This window comes from Vespa crabro, chromosome 11 (genome assembly GCF_910589235.1).
Source record: "Vespa crabro chromosome 11, iyVesCrab1.2, whole genome shotgun sequence".
In the NCBI taxonomy this organism is placed as follows: Eukaryota; Metazoa; Arthropoda; class Insecta; order Hymenoptera; family Vespidae; genus Vespa; species Vespa crabro.
Window position 1 is genome coordinate 5,390,697 of NC_060965.1, and position 20,463 is coordinate 5,411,159.

General features: G+C 29.1%; 1 protein-coding gene across 8 annotated transcripts in view; it reads left to right on the forward strand.

The window, feature by feature from the left end:
- The first annotated feature begins 210 nt into the window (after window positions 1-210).
- The window catches only part of LOC124428174 (sodium/potassium/calcium exchanger Nckx30C), an 80,185-nt gene continuing 59,932 nt past the window's right edge, over window positions 211-20,463 (forward strand). For 5 of the 8 annotated variants that reach the window (XR_006943101.1, XM_046971936.1, XM_046971929.1 and 2 more), the window contains exons 1-2: window positions 211-1,251; window positions 8,640-8,663. Coding sequence is in view for 7 of the 8 variants with exons in the window: in XM_046971936.1 (XP_046827892.1) it covers window positions 211-1,251; window positions 8,640-8,663 (1,065 nt within the window). In the remaining variant the exon portion in view is untranslated. The remainder of the gene's footprint in view (window positions 1,252-8,639; window positions 8,664-20,463) is intronic. The other 3 variants (XM_046971932.1, XM_046971934.1, XM_046971935.1) reach the window with 1 other exon arrangement.

Genomic DNA, 20,463 nt, shown 5'->3' on the forward strand with positions numbered 1-20,463 from the left:
GAGGAGAGAGAGAGGTAATATAGTAAAAGTAGAAGAAGAAGAAGAATAAGGAGAAGAGGAGGAAATAGAAGAAGTAGAAGTAGAAGAAGAAGAAGAAGAAGAAGAAGAAACAGTGGTGCCGTGGCACACCACGCCATGCCGCGTCGTCGTCTCTAACGTCAACGATAAATAAGATAGATCAAGATAAAAGTCAAGTAAAATAATAGAAAAATGTTGGCGAGTGTAGGTGAACGGAGAGCGCCGGTGATCGGTCTAGCTCTAATGTTGCCTTTGATTTTCTTCTTGTTACTTGTCATGGCATTTAGTCCATCGATGGCTCATAGGCCAGCTCCCAACAATCCAATTTTGCTGCAGCCTTCTGTACCGAGCACCAGCACCAGCACGGTTACGCCCTACTGGATGCAATCTTCTTCTAATAATAATAATAATAATAATAATAATAATAATAATAATAATAATAATAATAATAATAATAATAATAATAATAATAATAATAATCATAATGATAACAACAAAAACAACAACAACAACAACAACAATAACTACAATAATAACTATAACGCCAGCTTTGAGAACGGTGATGAGTTGAACATGATTGGCGGATACAACGTCACAATTCATCATCATCATCACTCGAAAGTAGGCGGTGATATGGCCGAGGAAAAGGCTCCGCTCTTCCCCAACGATCTATTTACCGTCCAACAACGACGACGTGGCGCCGTAATACTTCACGTACTCGGTGTCGTCTATATGTTCGTCGCATTAGCGATCGTATGCGACGAGTTCTTCGTACCCTCGTTGGATGTTATCATAGAAAAACTTGAGATTGCCGATGACGTTGCTGGTGCCACCTTCATGGCTGCCGGTGGCTCCGCACCAGAACTTTTCACATCGGTCATCGGCGTCTTCGTTTCATTCGACGACGTTGGTATTGGCACCATCGTTGGATCAGCCGTATTTAATATTCTATTTGTCATCGGCATGTGCGCTATATTCTCCCGTACCGTATTATCACTCACATGGTGGCCACTATTTCGTGATTGCACCTTCTATAGCGCAAGCCTACTCACCCTGATCTACTTCTTTCGAGACAATTATATATACTGGTACGAGGCCCTCGTGCTATTTGGATTCTACTTGGCATACGTCAGCTTCATGAAGTGGAACCAACCGATGGAGAAACTCGTCAAGAGGATACTCTACAGGAACAGGGTGACTAGGGTGAGGTCTACGGATCAGCTGATGCCCTCGGTATGTAACTAACTATTAAAACTTCTTTATTTTTCCTTCTTCTTTTCTTTCTTTCTTTCTTTCTTTCTTTCATTCCCTTCTATTCCATCTATTCTATCATTCCAATCTCATCTTCATATATACATATATACATACATATATATATATATATATATATATATATATATATATATGTATGTATATATGTTTTATCACCATCTTCGTCCTCTTTTTTTTTTTACTTTTTTCTAATATCAAATACAAACATTATACATATATACATATATGTATATTATGTATATATATATATATATATATCTTATGTATGTATGTATATGTATATGTATATGTATTATAAAACAGCGTTACATCTCGTGATACATTTATCAATCGCTTTCTGTTTTTTATTTGTCTTTTTTTTTCTTTCATTCAAATTCATAGATTTCTATTAACGGAAAGAAAAATATCGAGTGTCCCTTGATATATTTACTAATACCATATCGATGAGATGGAAGTTTATACTTTACGAATGATTCAAAACAGTAAATAATGATATTTAGAAGGAGATCGTTTGTAAGTTCTTGAATTTTAGCAGTTGGATTTCTTTCTTAAAAGGGAAGATCTACAATTGAAATGTACATAAATTCAACGAATTCTAATTTCTTCTTTTCTTTTGATTTTATTCGTCTCATAGAAAAGTTGATATTTCGTAAGTGAATAAAGGGGGGGGGGGGGGAAAATCACAATTCAAGGTCATCGATAGAGCCAGAGGCCAAGCAAGTCGTCATCGCTTTAAGTTCCTTTTACTTACTTGCCTCGAGCCAATGATACTTTTAATGTACCTTAAAAGTATAGTATCTACTCTTCGTTCTCTTTTCAAAAATCAGGTATGCCATCTCTCTTTTTCTCTCTCTCTCTCTCTCTCTCTCCCCCTTTTCCTCCCTCTCAAACTCTCTCTTAGATAACCCAGTTTCAAATGGTTCATCTTTGTTCTGAAGTTTGAAAAAATTCTTCTTTTTTTTTTTTATACATCGTATTATTTTTTAATTTTTCTTTTTCTTCTTCATTTCCCTTTTTTTTTCTTTTTTTGTCTCTTTTAATCTTACATTTACATTAAAATATAATGAAATCGTTATTGACGTGATTTTTATTTTTCGTTTGTGTTCTATCGAAATGAAATTGATGATTATCTCTCATCTATCGAGACAGCATATTTGACGATAGTCTTTAGAGAGGGGATAATAGTAATAGTCATTGTTGTACAGGAAGAGAGAATTTATTATTCCGTACTTCGATGGCAAGTACTTCGTAGGCAACTCGCGTTTTCAAGTAGATCGATTTTGAATCCTCCGTGGGAAAGTAGTAGGAGTCTGGGAAATTGGTTATTGAGAGAGAAAGAGAGATAGATAGATAGATAGATAGAGAGTGAGAGAGAGAGAGAGAGAGAGAGAGAGAGAAAGAGGACATACTTCACCGCAATCACAATCCCGGAAGAGAGCTCCGTCGTCTACGTGGAGAAGAGCTCGAGAGTCTAGGATCTATAGAGTCGCGGCAAGGATGCGGAAAACTTTTCTTTTTATTCTTTTCTTATCGCGTGAAATCAAGCAACGTTCTTTGCAATCAAAGAAAGTAGAAGAGAATGAGAAAAGAGAGAGAGAGAGAGAGAGAGAGAGAAAGAGAGAAAGAAATTTTTTATAATTTTTGACTATCTTCTTTTTTATTAGATATTTATTCAAACTATTTCCAAATTTAACAATTGTTTATTTAAATTAACATAAAGGGACAAACAAGAATTAGAATGGAATATCGTTAATAAATATTATTCAAAATAATATTCAAAAATAATCTTCAAAATTGATTATTAAAAAAATGTATATATTATAGGTATATAATTTAGAATTCGATTTAAATTATTTTTTTTGTTTTTTTTTTTTTTTTTTTATGATTCTTTTAAATTTAAAAGAAATATTTTGCAATTGGTCATAGGTCAAATTTTATTTGTTCACGTCAATATTTAATTTATTTCTTTGGTTAATCCAAAAAGAAAAGAAAAAAAGAAAAAATAGAATAACTTATCGCGGAACTATTAAAGTTTTTTTTCTTTTTTCTCTCTCTCTTTCTCTCTCACTCTCCTGCTTTTGCTTTCTTGCTTTCTTCGCCCTACTCTATTTTATTTTATCTTGTTTTATTTTATGTTTTGTTTCCTTTAGACCGTCGTGAAATGAAGTACGACATTCGTGAAAACTTTTTGCATACACTTTCGAGAACGAGAAAACAAATGGTTATCGGCTTTTTAATTAGAGTAACTAATAACTTTTCTCTTAACTTTCGACGATATTTCGATTTGACTGTTATATAATTTTTATCCCAGTTTGCGGAAAAGAATTCTCGATCTTTTCAAAATGTTGTACGTTTTTTTCTTTTTTCTCTTTTTTTTTCACACTTCAAACGTTCCTGTATATATATATATATATATATATATATATATATATATATATATATATGTATGTATATGTATATATATAATAGTTCCTCTAAGAGAGTGTATAAACTTGCATAAACATATTTTTTTCGTTGATTATATAGAGCTAACTGTTGGTGCTCGTCATCATAAGTACTTTATATGTACGTGCAGGAACCTTATCTGACATATTGCAAATTTATTGCATTAAAAATTTTCTCTCTTTTTTACTTCAAATATTTATCATATTTGTGCATACACGTATATATGTACATATATATATATATATAAATAAAAAAGATAACATTTCTCTTTGCCCATTATGATAGAGATTAACAATAAATCGTTCATTCAAAATGAATAGATAATTTTTATCAACGTTTATTCAGATGAAAATTAATTATTTCTTAACTAACGTTCGTTGGAAAAGTATCTTTTTTTTTTTTATATTTTCAGAAATATCAAAAAGAAAAGAAAAAAAAAGAAATCGATATAAGTGTAAAAGATACAACGGATGAATATATAAATGTGATATATGTGAAAATATGTAAATTAGAAATGCAATCCTTGGAAATTTTTTCTTTTCTTTTTTTCTTCAAGGATTTGTATAATTTGTATGATTAAATATATATATATATATATATATATATATATATATATATATTTAATTAAATAAAAAAGATAAAATTTTTCGCTGAACATTGTGCCAGAGATGAACAATAAATTGTTAATTCAAAATATATAAATAATTTTTATCAACGTTTATTAGAATGAAAATAAATTATTTCTTAATTGACGTTCGTTGAAAAAGAATTCTTTATTTTTTTTTCTTTTTTTTTTTTTTTACTTTTTTTTCTTTTTTTTTTTTATTATCACGAGTATCAACAGAAATCGATATAAGTGAGAAAGATATGGAGGATGAAATATTTCAACGAGTTATGTGAAAATATGTAAATCAGAAACGCAAATCTCGTCGTTAGATGGCGCCAAGGAAATTGAACGATAATCCAAAAAGCCATACATTATAACAACCTTAATCGTGGCTTTCTTTGACATATCACCGCGAGTGGAAAGGGCTGGTCATAGTGATATCGTACATGTGTAACGTCTCTAAACCGCAAACGAGATTCGAATGAATTAGAGAGAAAAGCTGGTTTAGAAACGTTAACATTCGTGTACGTATTAAAGAGTTTCTTAAAGGTTTCTACAAAACGTTTCAATCTTCTTCAAATTTTTACTTGCCAATTGAATTCGTTAGATCATTCGACGTTTGATTTGCATTCGGTATAAATAATTATAAGAATACTCGAGACTTGTTCAATGTAAACGTTTATTCATTAATTTTTATCTTCGTTGTTATTGTTATTATTATTATTATTATTATTATTATTATTATTATTATTATTATTATTATTATTATTATTATTATTATTTCGTTCCTTTTAAATTAATCTGTCTAAAACATTTCATTTTTATTATTCAATAATAATTTTATTATTCAATAATAATATAATTCAGTTTTTATGATATAATCATATCTGAATAATAATGGGTATTTACATAGCTCGTTTAATCGATCGATCAGAAACTACTTGAGTACGTTATTTTTTGCATTTCCCAGATTTCTAACTTAAGTCGAGCTAATATCACGGAGTTAAAAATAAAAGAAGGTAAAAGAAAGGAAGTAGGGAGAAAAAAAAATTTAACTTCGGCACCTCGATAAGAGCAAATACTTGAAATCGTATTACGATTTAAAGAGACAAATACAGAGAGAGAGAGAGAGAGAGAGAGAGAGAGAGAGAGAGAGAGAGAGAGAGGAAACAGATAAGTGTCTATCGCGATATGGAAATTGAAATTACACACGCGAGCCTACCTTCTTCAATGCTATCCAGTACTCCAGCTTCTCGTTCTCATGATATGTGTGGTGAATTAAGTTGAACGATAATCCGCAGACGTGGTTCAGCCGGATCAACTGTAATTATTGCAGTTAAACGTAGGACACGCTCGCTCTAACCGCAAACTAATGACTGCCTCTCGCTACAACATTTTGGCTGAATATATGTACTATATTATTGCTTAACCTAACTCTCTCTTTCTCTTTCTCTCTCTTTATGTTCCTGTCTCTCTCTCTCTCTCTCTCTCTCTCTCTCTCTCTCTCTCTCTCTTTTTATATATTTTCTTTCTTTCTCTCTTTTTCTATTTCTTCGAACATATCGAAGATATTTTTCTCCTTCGAAAATATGTCTAATTCTTTTTAACTGACTGTATCAGATAAGATTATTGATATTTCAATTATTTTCTTTCAAAAGCTTTCATTTCAGTTCTTGAAAAGTGGATATAACATTACAAATCAGATAATATTTTTTTTTTTTTCAAGAAATATATATATATATATACATATATTTATATATATATATTTTTTTTTCTATCAAAATTATTTTTGAATTTTTGATAGACTTCATTAAAACTCTTCTAATCGCTTTTCTTTTGTCTTTTTTTCAAAGCAATACGTTCTTGTTTATAAGATAAATTTTGTAAATTCTTTTCTTTTTTATTTTATTTTATTATCTTTCTTTCTTTTTTGTTTATTACTGAAAGAAAATATAAATTAATTAATATTTATTCTCGATCGAAACAATTTAACTTATTATTTTTGTTTTATTAATGGAATAACAATTTTCAATCACGATTGATAGAACGTGTTAAAGAGATAAACTAAAATAGGCTAATGGTTTGAAACTAATTTCGCATTGGTTAAATTATAGTATATAACGTTTGATGAAAATAAAAAGAGAAAAGAAAAAAAAAAAAAGAAAAAAGAAGAAAAAAGAAAAAAGGTGAACGTTTAACCGGTCTCGTTATCCACGAAAATGATAAGAGCAAAAACGAGGAAAGGCGCGTGTTCCGCAACTTTATTGTAATTTCCTCGGGGAGTTGGCTTTTAGAGTCAGTTGCATCCCCGTGAGCATCTTAATTGAAAGCTTCAGGCCAATCTTCCAGGTTCACTATTAACGAGATTGTTTTTACCAATGAGAGGACGAGCAATTTCAACATTTTCAACAGGCCTTTTTTCAGAACTTAACAAAGATTTTCAGCTAATCTTTATCGTTTAAAGTCTTGTGACAAATAGATGATTATTTAAAAATTATTATCTTGCTTCTTTTATCTTTTTTCTTGTTTTTTCTTTTCTTTTTTTTTTATTTTTGTCAATTTTTCACTTTCATATAAATATATATATATATTTTTTTTTTTTTTTTTTTTTTATCACGCATAATAAAAAATGGGTAAAGAGATAGGATTTCTAGATGATTTTATAAATCGATCATTCTTTTTCGAGACTCTTTGGACAAAGTTATTTTTCGAATTTTAAAAATTACAATTTAAACGAAAACAAAAAAAAGAAAAAAGAAGATAGTCGAAAAGGACTCGTAAAGGAACAATTGATTTAGAATTTTTTCATCCTTTTTGGGTCTTTATGAAATATATTTAAAATTATTTTTTTCTCTTTCTCTATTTTTTTTGCTTTTTTGGTTTTCTTTTTTATCGATGTAATTTATATTTACTATCATATCAAATTCCAAGATGATATTGGCGTAATATAATAACAATAATAATAATAATAATAATAATAATAATAATAATAATAATAATAATAATAATAATAATAATAATAATAATAATAATAATAATAATAATAATAATAATAATAATAATAATAATAATAATAATAATAATAATAATAATAATAATAATAATAATAATAATAATAATAATAATAATAATAATAATAATAATAATAATAATAATAATAATAATAATAATAATAATAATAATAATAATAATAAATCCATTTGGATGCAAACGTCATTTATATTAATTCAATGTATTCCTCTATTCGCGCAGTATGTGATCTCTAATTATTATTTTTCACTTTTCTCTCTTATTTCTATTTCCATCTCATCGATTTATTATAGATACGAATATATAAGATAATGACGAATAAAAGATCTTTTCTATCCTTTTCTTTTTAATAATAATATCATTTTTTAATAGAACCCGTGTAAATATAAATGCAGCGGAATTCTATATCACGTTCTATAGAACGAGATAGATTTATATCATTGGAAACAATTCTATACACTTTTCATTGAGAAGTTTGTGATCGTGAATTCAGTTTTAGATTACATATTGCCAATTACCAAACTGTATCTATAATTATCGTAATAATTGTACGAAGAATTTGATTATTAAAATGGATTATTCCGTAAGGTTATCCGCAATCGAATCGTTATCATCGTCATCATTATTTATTATCATTATTATATTTTACGAACCTTTGACGTCATCATCATTTCAAAATTCCGCTGCGTTGATGCTTCTTGAAAGCTTTTCCTTTTCCTTTTTTCTTGTTTCTTTTTTTTTTCTTTTTTGTTTATTTTACATACACACATACACACACACACACACACACACACACACACACATACATACATACATACATACAAAGAGAAAAAAATAAAAGGGATCCCTTGTTACGTTATTCCAAGCTTTCAAATGGACACAGACACCAACTAAAAACATTTGCGTATGTACGATTCGATGTGAACCGCTTTCGTAAGCACTGCACTTATTGTATAATCGTTTCTCTCTGTCGTAAGCCTGATTATCGAAAAAAAAAAAAAAAAAAAAAAGAAAAAAAAGGTAAATAGAAAAAGAAACAGAAGAAAAACAAAAAAAATACCTCGCAAAAAGAAAAAAAAAAAGAGGAGAAGAAAAAGAGGAAAAGGAAGAAGATGAGGAGGAGGTGAAGGCCAAAAAAAAAGGAAATAGAAAAAAGAAAAAGAAAGAAAAAAAGAAATGAATAAATAAATAAATAAAAGAGTTACAAAATATATATTAAATTTGACTGGCATAATTGTGATTGTAACTGGGTGTTTCTTGCTTGCAGCACCAGAGCGCCGCCCAAGCATTGGTGAGTCGCATGCCTCTCTTTTTCTCATTCTAATTCTTCTGTATCATCATTTTTATCTTTTTATATATCTCTCCCTTTCCCTTACTCTCTCTCTCTCTCTCTCTCTCTTTCTCTCTTTCTCTCTCTCTTTCTCTTTGTCTGTCTGTCTTTCCATCTGTCTGTCTATCTGTCTGTTTATATGCCACTTTGCCACTTCGCCTACCACTCTCTTTTTCTATCTCTCATTTCGTCCATCCTTTTATTTTCCTCAATTTTCATTTCATACGAAAACGTTTGGAGATCCAACGATAACTTAATGAAACTGTATCTCACTGTTCATTTGACTTGGTAAACCATTAAGTCCATTTAACCACTTGCACTGACAATTGATTAAGTGATGCGCGTGACCAAATTAGTTTACGTTAAATAAATCCATAGGCATAAATTTAGTCATCATTTCTATCAATATTCGTATGTAGACATAGTTTCTATGACAATATATCCCTTTTGTTTTATAATATTTTCTTCTAGGATTGATGAATTTCCAAATTTTTATCAGGAACGTTGTCCGACGCAATCAGACATTAGTTCTGTCGTTGAGTTCATTCTTTTTGATTTTTTTTTTTTGCTTTGCTTTACTTTGCACATGTACTTTGAACCTTCTTCGAAGGATCTACTTATGATTTTCTTTTTTCTTTTCTAATTTCCTAACCTTTTCTTTTTTTCTTTTTCTTTTTTTTTTTATTGTCTTTTTTTTCGAATACTATTCACTGAACTTATATCACTGACTTGCGCTTTTTATTTTGTAATATAGGGTACAGAGAGAAAGAGAGAGAGAGAGAGAGAGGAAGAAAGAAATAATATTATTTTAATAATACATTTTTATTTTATTATTTCTACTACTTTGATTTTAATAAAATATGTACATATAAAATTGTGAAAAATATTGTGCAATAAATATATTAATTTCTTATGGATAGATCGTATTTTACACGGTCTATTGTTTTCGAACAATAAAATTTCAATCATTCTTGTGTCACAAGTTTTGTTCATATTTCAAAGACAAGCCGTTCATTCAAGCGAGTATTTCTTTACGTCGTTGCAAAGCTTGAGACAAATAACTATTGGCCTGCGTAAACACGTCAATTCAAGCGCAAGTGGTTAAGACCGATCATGTTTAACCTTGATCCTTCCTTTAGCCCCTTTAACTAACACCCAGCGGCTTTTAATTCATTTTTAACATGTTACGGACGAATACACAACGGAATATCTCACGGTTATCGTATTGTGTTATGTTAAAAGGTGCGTTGACGTGATATCTCGTATATCTTATTTGGACAAGAAGAAAAAAAAAACAAAAACAAATCAAATGGTTAACTGGATACGTTTGATCTATTAGAAATAAAATAATATCTGATCCGCAATGTGTTAAATAGCTGCACGATGTCTTAATAATACACGTTCATATTTCACATTCTAACAATAACGTTAATTCATTTTTTTTTTTTTTTTTTTTTTTAATCATTCCAAGCTTGTTTCTTTATTTTTGAAAGTTAAATTGCTAACTAAAGGAGAACGTTTTGAAACTGTTGAGGTTATACAGTGAGTCTCATAAAACAAGTCTTAAACTGTATTCCAGCGTTTTATAAATGGAGTTCTAGAAATGTTACGAACAATGGCGTTTAATGTGTGCTCGAGAAAAGAAAATTTATGTTTGTATAGTAATATTGAGCACTTTTTGATATATATAATTAGACATGAATTTTATTTCGAATTATTATATATAATAATAATAATAATAATGTTATTATTATTATTATTATTATTATTGTTGTTGTTGTTGTTGTTGTTGTCGTTATGATCAGTACAATAAGAATTTTTAACGTGAAGCTTTTTTTTCCTTTTTAATTTTTTTCTTTATTCTTTCTCTCTCTCTCTCTCTTTTTCTTTTTTTTTTTTATAAACAGTCACCATTAATTCTGATTTATAATCAGACTTCGTATATTCCTTCTATCTTTTTATTGGCTCTCTCCACACATTTTAGAACGAATCGAAAGAAATGGCGCAGAATTTGTAGAAAAGAGAAAAAGAAAAGAAAAAGAAAAAGAAAAGAAAAAGAAGAAAGAAAGGATTTTCATTTGATATACTCAATTCTAATTCGACTTGGCTGCACGTGACGTTTAATGTGTACTCACGTATATTATCCCCTTCTGATTGCAAGTGCATCCTCTTTTGCATGATAATCCTGATGCATGGGTATGTAAGTGTTTGAGAGTGTACATACGTGCGTGTACACGTGCATGCATTTCGAATAGAACGAGTATATCATGCATAAATTAAAAATTGACTATTTTAGCATGCTTATAAGAATGTAAGTTTCCTTTCTTTTTCTGCACTTGTTATTTTATTTATTAACTTTATATATCCGTTGTTTTTCTCTCTCTCTCTCTCTCTCTCTCTCTCTCTCTCTCTTTCACACACATACACACACATACATACTGTTTATGAGAAAAAATATAATGTGTTATTTGAACGTTGAACATTGTTTATCAATATTCTTCTGCGGGCTATCTTCGTTTTTAACGTTAATAATTATAGTATCGTAAACAACCGCTTACTTGCATGCTACGATTAACTTTGTCGTTTATATATATATATATAATTTTTTATTAATATATATATATATATATAATTTTCTTTTTTATTAATATGGTTTATTTTTTTTTTCCTTTTTCTTTCTTCTTTCTTTTTTCTATCTTCTTTATTTTCAACGCCAATATCGTAATAATCGATAAATAACGTTTCATTCCTTACGTATTTTATGTTAACTTTTTTCTTTGTTTTCTTTTTCTTTTTTTTCTTTCAACACGAGTCGTGATATCTTTGTGTTAACCCTTTCAAATGTATGATTTAGTTTTTAGAAATTTAGTGACAAAACAAATTTCTCTACGCACATACATATCTCTGTAAGTTACATTAAATTATATCGAATTTGTTAATATGTAATAATGTCATTCTCTCTCTCTCTCTCTTTCTCCCTCTCTCTCTCCTTCTCTCTCTCTCTCTCTCTCTCTCTCTCTCTCTCTCTCTCTCTCTCTCTCTCTCTCTCTCTCTCTGTTGATCATTATAAAAAGTTAATAGATATAATAATTAATATAATGTTAACGAGAAAACATTATCTGAAAAATTTTATCAGATATTTCAAGTACTTAAAAACTATTTTGTTTTTAACCAATATTCTGGAGCTAAAGGGATTGTTGAATTGTTGAATTTTGTTAAATAAAGAGAAAGAAAAAAACAATAAAAAAAAAAAAAAAAGAAAAAAAGAGAAAGAAAAAGGAAAAAAGGAAATGTCCGATTCGACGCGTACAAAATTATTTATTCACTTTAACGCAAACTGTATCTATATAAATAATACATACATACATACATATGTACATTATATACATATAAGAAACATCGGATCACACTTTCCGTGTGTCGTCCAATAAGCAACGAATCCAGTTCGTTCTCCTTCCCTCCTCCTCCCTCCTCCCTCACTTTAACTCGTATACTACGAAATAATTTACTCCTGATGGACGCCAGGGAAAATCCAATCGCACGGATAATCGAATTGTCGGCTCGATGGATCGGAGAGTATCTTCTCTTTCTCGGTTAGTCTTTCTCCCCAACGATAAAGAGAGTGTGATAAAGAGAGAAGGAGAAAAAAAAGAGAGTGAGAGAGAGAGAGAGAGAGAGAGAGAGAGAAAGGATAGTCTCTCTCTCTCTTTCTCTTTCTCTTTCCCTCTCTCTTTTCTTTCTTCCTTTTTTATATCGACGGATTAGAACGTTCATTCGCCTGTGAATCGAGACGACTATGGCAGAGAAAAATTTAGTTTGGCCCGTTGCTGTTCGCGTTTATCGATCCGCGGCAAATCCTATTGTTGTTAAGGGATAAAAAGAGATAGATTGATTTGAACGAACGAGAGAAAACGTAGACTTAGAAATCTGATAAAATTTTTTTCGTATAAACGTTTAAATCTTTCGAATTTGTTATTAATAAGAAAATAATTATACCTAGTTACGATATTTACGTACATATATACATGTAATATATATATATATATATATGCTTCTGTTCGTGTATTTTCGGATACACTCGAGTTATTTCAGGGCGTACCCCCTTGTCGAAACTAGGTCGAAAGTAAAAGTTCTCTAATTGCACATTTATCGATTCCAATAACCGATCCGTAGTCTCAATGCGGTTCTTCGTAGATACCAAGAAAGTTTTAGAAGTTCCTAGGAGACTCCTAACTCCGATCTAAATAACGTTTAAATCGTGAAACGTTATCACCCTATTGGTGTTATCCGAGAACTTGACAAACACCATCTTGATTATAGTCAATTTAAAAAGTCCAAAGATAATATTTCTATGTACATTGAAAAATAATAATGATCTTTATTTTTTTTTTTATATATATAAAATAATAATGACGCTTTTTCTTTTATTTCATTTATATTAATCTCATGTACTTGTAATATTTCATAATTTAATGATATTATTTCATGACATTTATATCAAAAATCTTATTTTCATAACACACAGACACATAAACATATATAAATCTTTTATAATTATCGATAATTTATATATATATATATATATATATATATATATATATATATATATATATATATATAAATAATTATTATAACATTATAATTTTATTATGATTGGACAAGAACAAAAGAATATGTATATATCATTAAAGTAAAAATATATATGTATATATTATTAATTAATATAAATTGGCAATAATTATAATTAATAATATATGATATGATTGAAAAAAATAATATATCAAAAATTTATCTAACGTTATAAAGGAATGAAAAAAATTATTTATTTATTTCTTTCCTTCCTTTTTTTTTTTTTTTTTAATCTTTTTTTCTTCTAATAATAGTCGTCGTTAAAGAGATAAATGTGTAATATTATTATTTTTGTATAATCAATCATTTTGTTTCTTCATTTTATATATGTATTATCGAACGGAGACATTTTTAAAAACGAATGATCCATTGTTTCATCTCACTTACTTAGAAAGTCACACGGGGCCATTGCGTTACGTGCATAAATTCGCTTAATAGCGTTATGTGTCTCATGAGAACAATAAAGACACACTGTCTCAGTTGAACTTTGTCCCTAGCAACGTTCTGTTAACTTCCCTTCATGGATCTAACGAAATGTGAATCCTCCGTTCTAGATAACACCAAATTCATTTTCATTCTTTCTTCTAGCTAGCTCATGCATAAAAATTATATATATATATCTTTTTTTTGTATTTATTAACTAACATTTATTTGTTATTGAAACTTTGTTAAATATTTTCTAAACGCTATTAATAATTACAATTTCTTCAATCAATCAAATCTAATGATGAATTTTGTTCATTTTATTTAACAAGTAATTTTTCCAAAATAAAATATTATTTTATTTCAAAATAATTTGGATTTATAAAAAATAATAATAAAAAAAAAAATAAAATAAACAAACACACCCATCCACACACGCACACACACACACACACACACATATATATATTATATTATATATTATTATTATTATTATATTATATTATATTATATATATTTAAAAAATTACTGTACATTTACATAAGATTGAAATCTTTCTTTAATGGCGATCGATTTTTATTTATTTTTTTTCAACTGGCTTTACATAGACGCCTAGAAACTAGATAGAACAAATAAAGCTGTATTCGTAAGTTGACAAACGATCCTAGGCTAGTAGGATTAATTATTTATGGATCTACCATCATAGTAGAACGCATATGAGACTCTACCCACGTTTCAAGCAAGAAACACGTTTCTCTTTCTTTTTCATACTTCGATATCTAAAATAATAACCATTTCTCCATTCATATCAACAAAGTAGTTTTAATTTTCTAGTAAATATGTATCTATATGCGTGAATGTGTATGTATATTCGTGTATAAATCAATATCCATGTTTTTTTATCTCGCATGGTGCTCTATACTCTTTTTACTGTATCTATATATTTCAGTCATTCATGTGCTTTTTTTTTATAATAATCGATAATAGAACTCCAATATTCCGATTTAAGTTAAATCTTAATACATTAGTTTAAACGCATGTAGTTAATAATTTTGTTTGATCTGACAAAAAGTCATATTTAAAAAGAAAAAAAAAAAATTGATATTTTTAATTCTTCATTCAAATAGACGATACAATTAGATAGTTTTTTTTTAGATATAAAATAATGATATAAAAAAATATTTGATTTGTAAACATAAAAATAATAAATAATATATATTTATAGTATTTTTAATATTAAATTAGATTAGCTGATAAAATAGTATCAAAGTTTTTGATGATTGATAAATAAATATTGTAGATTTGTAAATTATGATCGTATGATATGTAACACTTTGTTATGTTAAATTACGTAAAATTTATTAATGCATACGTTGTTATTTTATATATATATATATGAAATTTTTTAATTTTAAATAAGAATTTAAAATTGAATTTCGTTGAAAAGAGTTCGATGATTGATAATCGATAACAAATATCATTAACAATAATACATATTTCATTTAAACGATCTTAATAAATAGAAGATATACAATATTTTCCCAGAAAATTCGGCTAATAAAACCTTAATATTTCATTGATATCGCAATTTACAGATACGATAAAGCTCGTTTTTAAAGTTTATCGAATTGAAAACTGTCAGTTTTTATTGAATAATATTTCTCTATCTCACTCTCTTTCTCTCTCTCTCTCTCTTTCTCTTTCTCTCTATCTCTATGGTATACATTGCTGATGCAAATTGAATTGTCAAAATAATTATTAAATATTTTTTTTTACTGAATGAATTGACTATATTACATACACACACACACACACACACACACATGTATACGGATACGTACATATGTAAATACTAACGAGCGATTTACACGACTGATACGAATGACATGATAAGAAAAAAAAGAAGAAAAAAAAAGAATGACATAACGTAACTTAGCTTATGAATTGAATGTCGGCCTTGATATAGTAACCTACCTGTTCATATAAAAAGATGTCACTAACAATTCAGTACTGCTCGACTATTGTCCGTACGTGACGAAGACGAAAGAACTAAGATTCGAGTCTCTCTCTCTCTCTCTCTCTCTCTCTCTCTCTTTCTCTTTCTCTCTATCTATCTATATATCTATCTATCTATCTTTCTCGCTCTTTCATTTGGCCTGCTTGACTCGCTACATTTGCCTAACGGTATACTCTTGAAATATTGCCAGCAACGATAAACGCCTACGCTTTTTACTTGATAAAACACTTTTCAGAAAATAGGAATATAAAATGGAGTGAAAAAATGTAAAAAAAAAAAAAAAAGAAAAGAAAAAAAGAATTCTCATTTAAAACATGATCTGCGTTACTATAAACAAAAGAAAAGAAACATAATCAATAAAAATAACAATATTATATTGCATAACTAAACAATATCATTCGAATTACAATGGGGAATTAGCAAAAAAAAAAGAACTATTTTAATCCATTCGAAAGTTTATCTAATAAAATAAAATATATATATATATATTGGATATAAAATATTATTATTATTACACACACACACACACACACACACAGATTATATACATATTTATGTCAATATTTCAAATATAATAATAATAATAATAATAATTTATTATATTACATAGAACATATATAATACATATATATACACACATACTTAGATTACATTTCAAATATAATAATAATTTCTTACATTATAATATACTTACGTTGATTTTAAAAGAAATTAAAAAAATCCAGATATATCGTCAGCCGATATTACAAAGATTATTCATAAACAAAAATAATGAAAAACATTAAAATACTTTAATAGGTGATCTCACATACAAGAAAATCATTTATTCGAATTTCACTAGGTAACATTACATACACACACTCTCTTTCTCTCTCTCTCTTTCTCTTTCTCTTCGTTGTACTAATGAGCCACGACTTGGTCGAACATGTAATTAACTGTAATGCTTTTGTCGATAATAACGAGCCATTAATTATTACTTTACCAAGAGAAAATAGAGTGCTCGTACCCTATGAGTTAAAGTTAGCCCTTTGAATTACTCTCTTCTTCTTTTTCTATTTTTTTTTCTTTTTTCATCCTTCTCCTCTTCTATTTATTCCTCTCATTCCTACACCATGTCTCTCTCTCTCTCTCTCTCTCTCTCTTTCTCTCTTTCTCTACTTTCTCTTTTTTTTTTGATTACATTATCACGAAAATGACACAAAAGGGTGTAATGTCTCGAAAGCTCGACTAGAATCGTGGCAAATCCTTTGTCGTATAGTATTGCTTTGTTAAATCGTTCAGCCCGGCTCGGCATTTTCTAATTAGACGAATTGCTTCCTGAGATTTAGCCAGACGTTTACGCCTTTCTCTTTTCTCAGTTCTCTCTCTCTCTCTCTCTCTCTCTCTCTGTGTGTGTGTGTCTGTCTGTCTCTCTCTCTCTCTCTCTCTCTCTCTCTCTCTCTCTCTTTCTCACTCTCTCTCTCTCTCTTTCTCTTTAACACTTCTGGTACACTTGAGTACACAAACCACGTCTTAAACATTACCCTTTAAAAGTTCTTAATATGTAGCTACACTTTTCTTACTCTTTCTTCTCTTTGTCAGTTCACGTTATTCACCTAAGTTTCGTCATAGCAAGTATCCCCTCTTTCCCCCCTCCTTTTTCTTTTTCTTTCTTTTCTCCTTTCTCTTTTCTCATCTCTCACGTTTATTTCTCTCTTTCTCTCTCTCTCTCTCTCCATTTCCCTTTTTTTCTTCACCTACGTTTAGCAGCCTTTCTGTATTTTTAACGTATTTAGGGTAAGGTCACAAGTCCGATTCCATGATATCAAGGAGACACGTGAGCGAGCATATATGTCGCTTGGACATGAAAATACAATACATATGGTATCTTTACTTGCAAATGTCGTTAAATGTTGTTATAGAAAAAAAGAAATTCTAACGAAATATATAGGTTTAATTAATGGGTCACCTTCATGGAAACATACATTTTAAATCTTTTTCTTTACCGTTCTTTTATACGAACTTTTATTACCCCTCACTACTTTTCTCTAATCCCCCCCCCCCCTCTCTCTCTCTGTCTATTTATCTATCTCTCTGTCTCTATCTCTCTTGCTCGCATATTCTCGGGATGTTCGTGTTTATCCAACATTTTTTTTCTAAAGAAACACGATTTCCCTTCCTCTCTCTCTCTCTCTCTCTCTCTCTCTCTTTCTCTCTCTCTCTCTCTCCCTCTTCCTCTCTCTCTTCCTCTTGGAAATGTTCTAAAGATGTGTAAGAAAAAGCAAACGAAGAGGGAAAAGAGTGCAGATTACCTTTTGCGTGATTTTTTTTTTCTTTTCTTTTCTTCTTTTTTCCTTTTGCTTTTCTTTTTTTCTTTTTTTTTTTTTTACGCGTTGACGTCACGTTTCTGCTTTCAACGCTCGGATATAAATCATTCTCCAAGTACTACAGCTTTGCACGTTCCAGTATTTCTATCTTCTTCTCTTAACGCACATTTGACGACAGGTCGATGAAAATGTTACTAACTTTCTTCAGCAAACTGGTCTGTTACGAATATCTATCTACATATTTGTCTCTCTCTCTCTCTCTCTCTCTCTCTCTCTCTCTCTCTCTCCCTCTCTCTCTCTCCTTCGTTGTTTCTGTCATTTTCTGTCAAGAACAAGCTCGGAATTTCGTCTCAGTTTGGCATTTTGTCCTTTTGAGAAACTCTCGTTTGAGTTCACCCTTACAAGGTCGTATTATCTTCCAACTAACTTCTCGACATATGTACATTATATCGTAGATGTATTTGCATGTTACTCCAAAATTTCATCTCTTCATTGTTGTTCTCTCATTATGTCGCGATTGCATAGAAAACAAAGTTATTATGGAATTTGCGATTATTTATTTTTACGATTATTAACGAATATACAATTATTTATTTCCTTGTGTCTTTCTTCTATATCTTGCGAATTTTTCGAGTAAGTACGTATGTTTCTTTTTTCCTTCCTTCTTGTTTTCTTTTTTTTTTTTTTTTTTTTTTTTTTTAAGGATTGCTAACAAATTGCTATTGTGAGTAAGTTGCTATATATGTATGTATATTTAACAATTAGACCTAAATCTTGTCGAGGGACTCTTGAAAAAATACATTTTCTTAATTTTTTAAAATTACAAAATGTCAAAATTACCGTGAAGCATGCGTGATCTAACAATTATGTCGAATCTTTTTCAAACTCTTGAAAAAATACACTTTATTAATTTTGTTGTTTTTTCTGTTCTTTTTTTTTTTGTTTATTTCTGACGATTACTAACAATTATCATGAAGTATGTACGGTCAAACACTTGCAAAAAAATATACTTATTTAATTCTTAAATAAAAAACATATTTTCTTGAATCTTTTTTCTTTCTTCCTTTCTTTACTCTCTCTCTCTCTCTCTCTCTCTCTCTCTCTCTCTCTCTCTCTCTCTCTCTCTCTCTCTTTCCTTTTTTTTGGATTTTTATCACGATTGTCATTATATATCCATAATGCAAATAAATATTGGCCTAAATTCTTATTATGAATTTTCTAGATTAAAACTCACGAAAATGAAAAAATTTGATGACAATTGCAATTGTCTTTAAGTATGTGTGATGTGAGTTACCTTAACTCGTCTAAATTTGTCGAAAGTGTTTATCTAAACAATTTATCTTTTATCTTTCATTCTCTATTTCTCTCTCTGTCTCTCTCTCTCCCTCTTTTTCTGTTTCTGTCCTTGTCTATCTTTTATAAACACACAAGTTCCTCAAGGCTTCTCTGTAAACAATGACATCTATTCACAATTAGTATCTAACATCGTTCCGTTATGCTTAGTTCGAGTAATAACTCCAAACGCATTCAACACGATAGCATAGAAAACTTTATCGAAGATCGAGGAAATTATCTGTTAGAACATTGGAATACCTGACACGTAATTGTTTAAGCAACTATTCAATTATAATTTGTAGTTAAGATAATGGATCTCCGATACTATTCGATCCATGAGCGTAGCGATAAAATTTTAATATGAAGGTTAAATATAACCAAGTATGTAAGTAATTACAAGGTTTTAAGAAAAATAAAGAGAAAGGAAAAAAGAAAATGATAAAAAGAACATTGCCTTTATAATTATAATTAAATAACTTTGTGTTGATGGACGTGTAAAAGAAAAGAAAAAAAGAAAAAAAAGAAAAAAAAAGAAAAAGAAAAAGTAAAAAGAGAAGAGAATAAGAAAGACGAGCAATAAAATAAAAAATAAAACGTTCTAATCACTTTTATTTACATTTCGTATACATATGTATATACGTATGTATCATTAAAACAACAAAGAAGGAAATTGTACGAATGATCGATATAAGAGAGAGAGAGAGAGAGAGAGAGAGAGAGAGAGAGAGAATGTTAGTCTGACAAGGTCAATTTTTCAAGGGTCATTATTATCTAAACACTTTATATACTCATCCAATATACTTTGTAATTACTCGATGCGTAGATACATATGTACATATGTATGTACATACATATGTAAAGTAACTAAGTACGTACTTGTAATACAGTTTATAAAGTATAAATAGTAAAATACTTACGGAACATGTTATCATCTCGTCACGATCACTTTGACGATATTATAACTTGTTTGGTAATAGTGAAGATCCTTATCCGTGTGTTATGTTTTTATGTCTATCAAAAAAAGGAAGCTTTACATTAAACGTGTATAGTA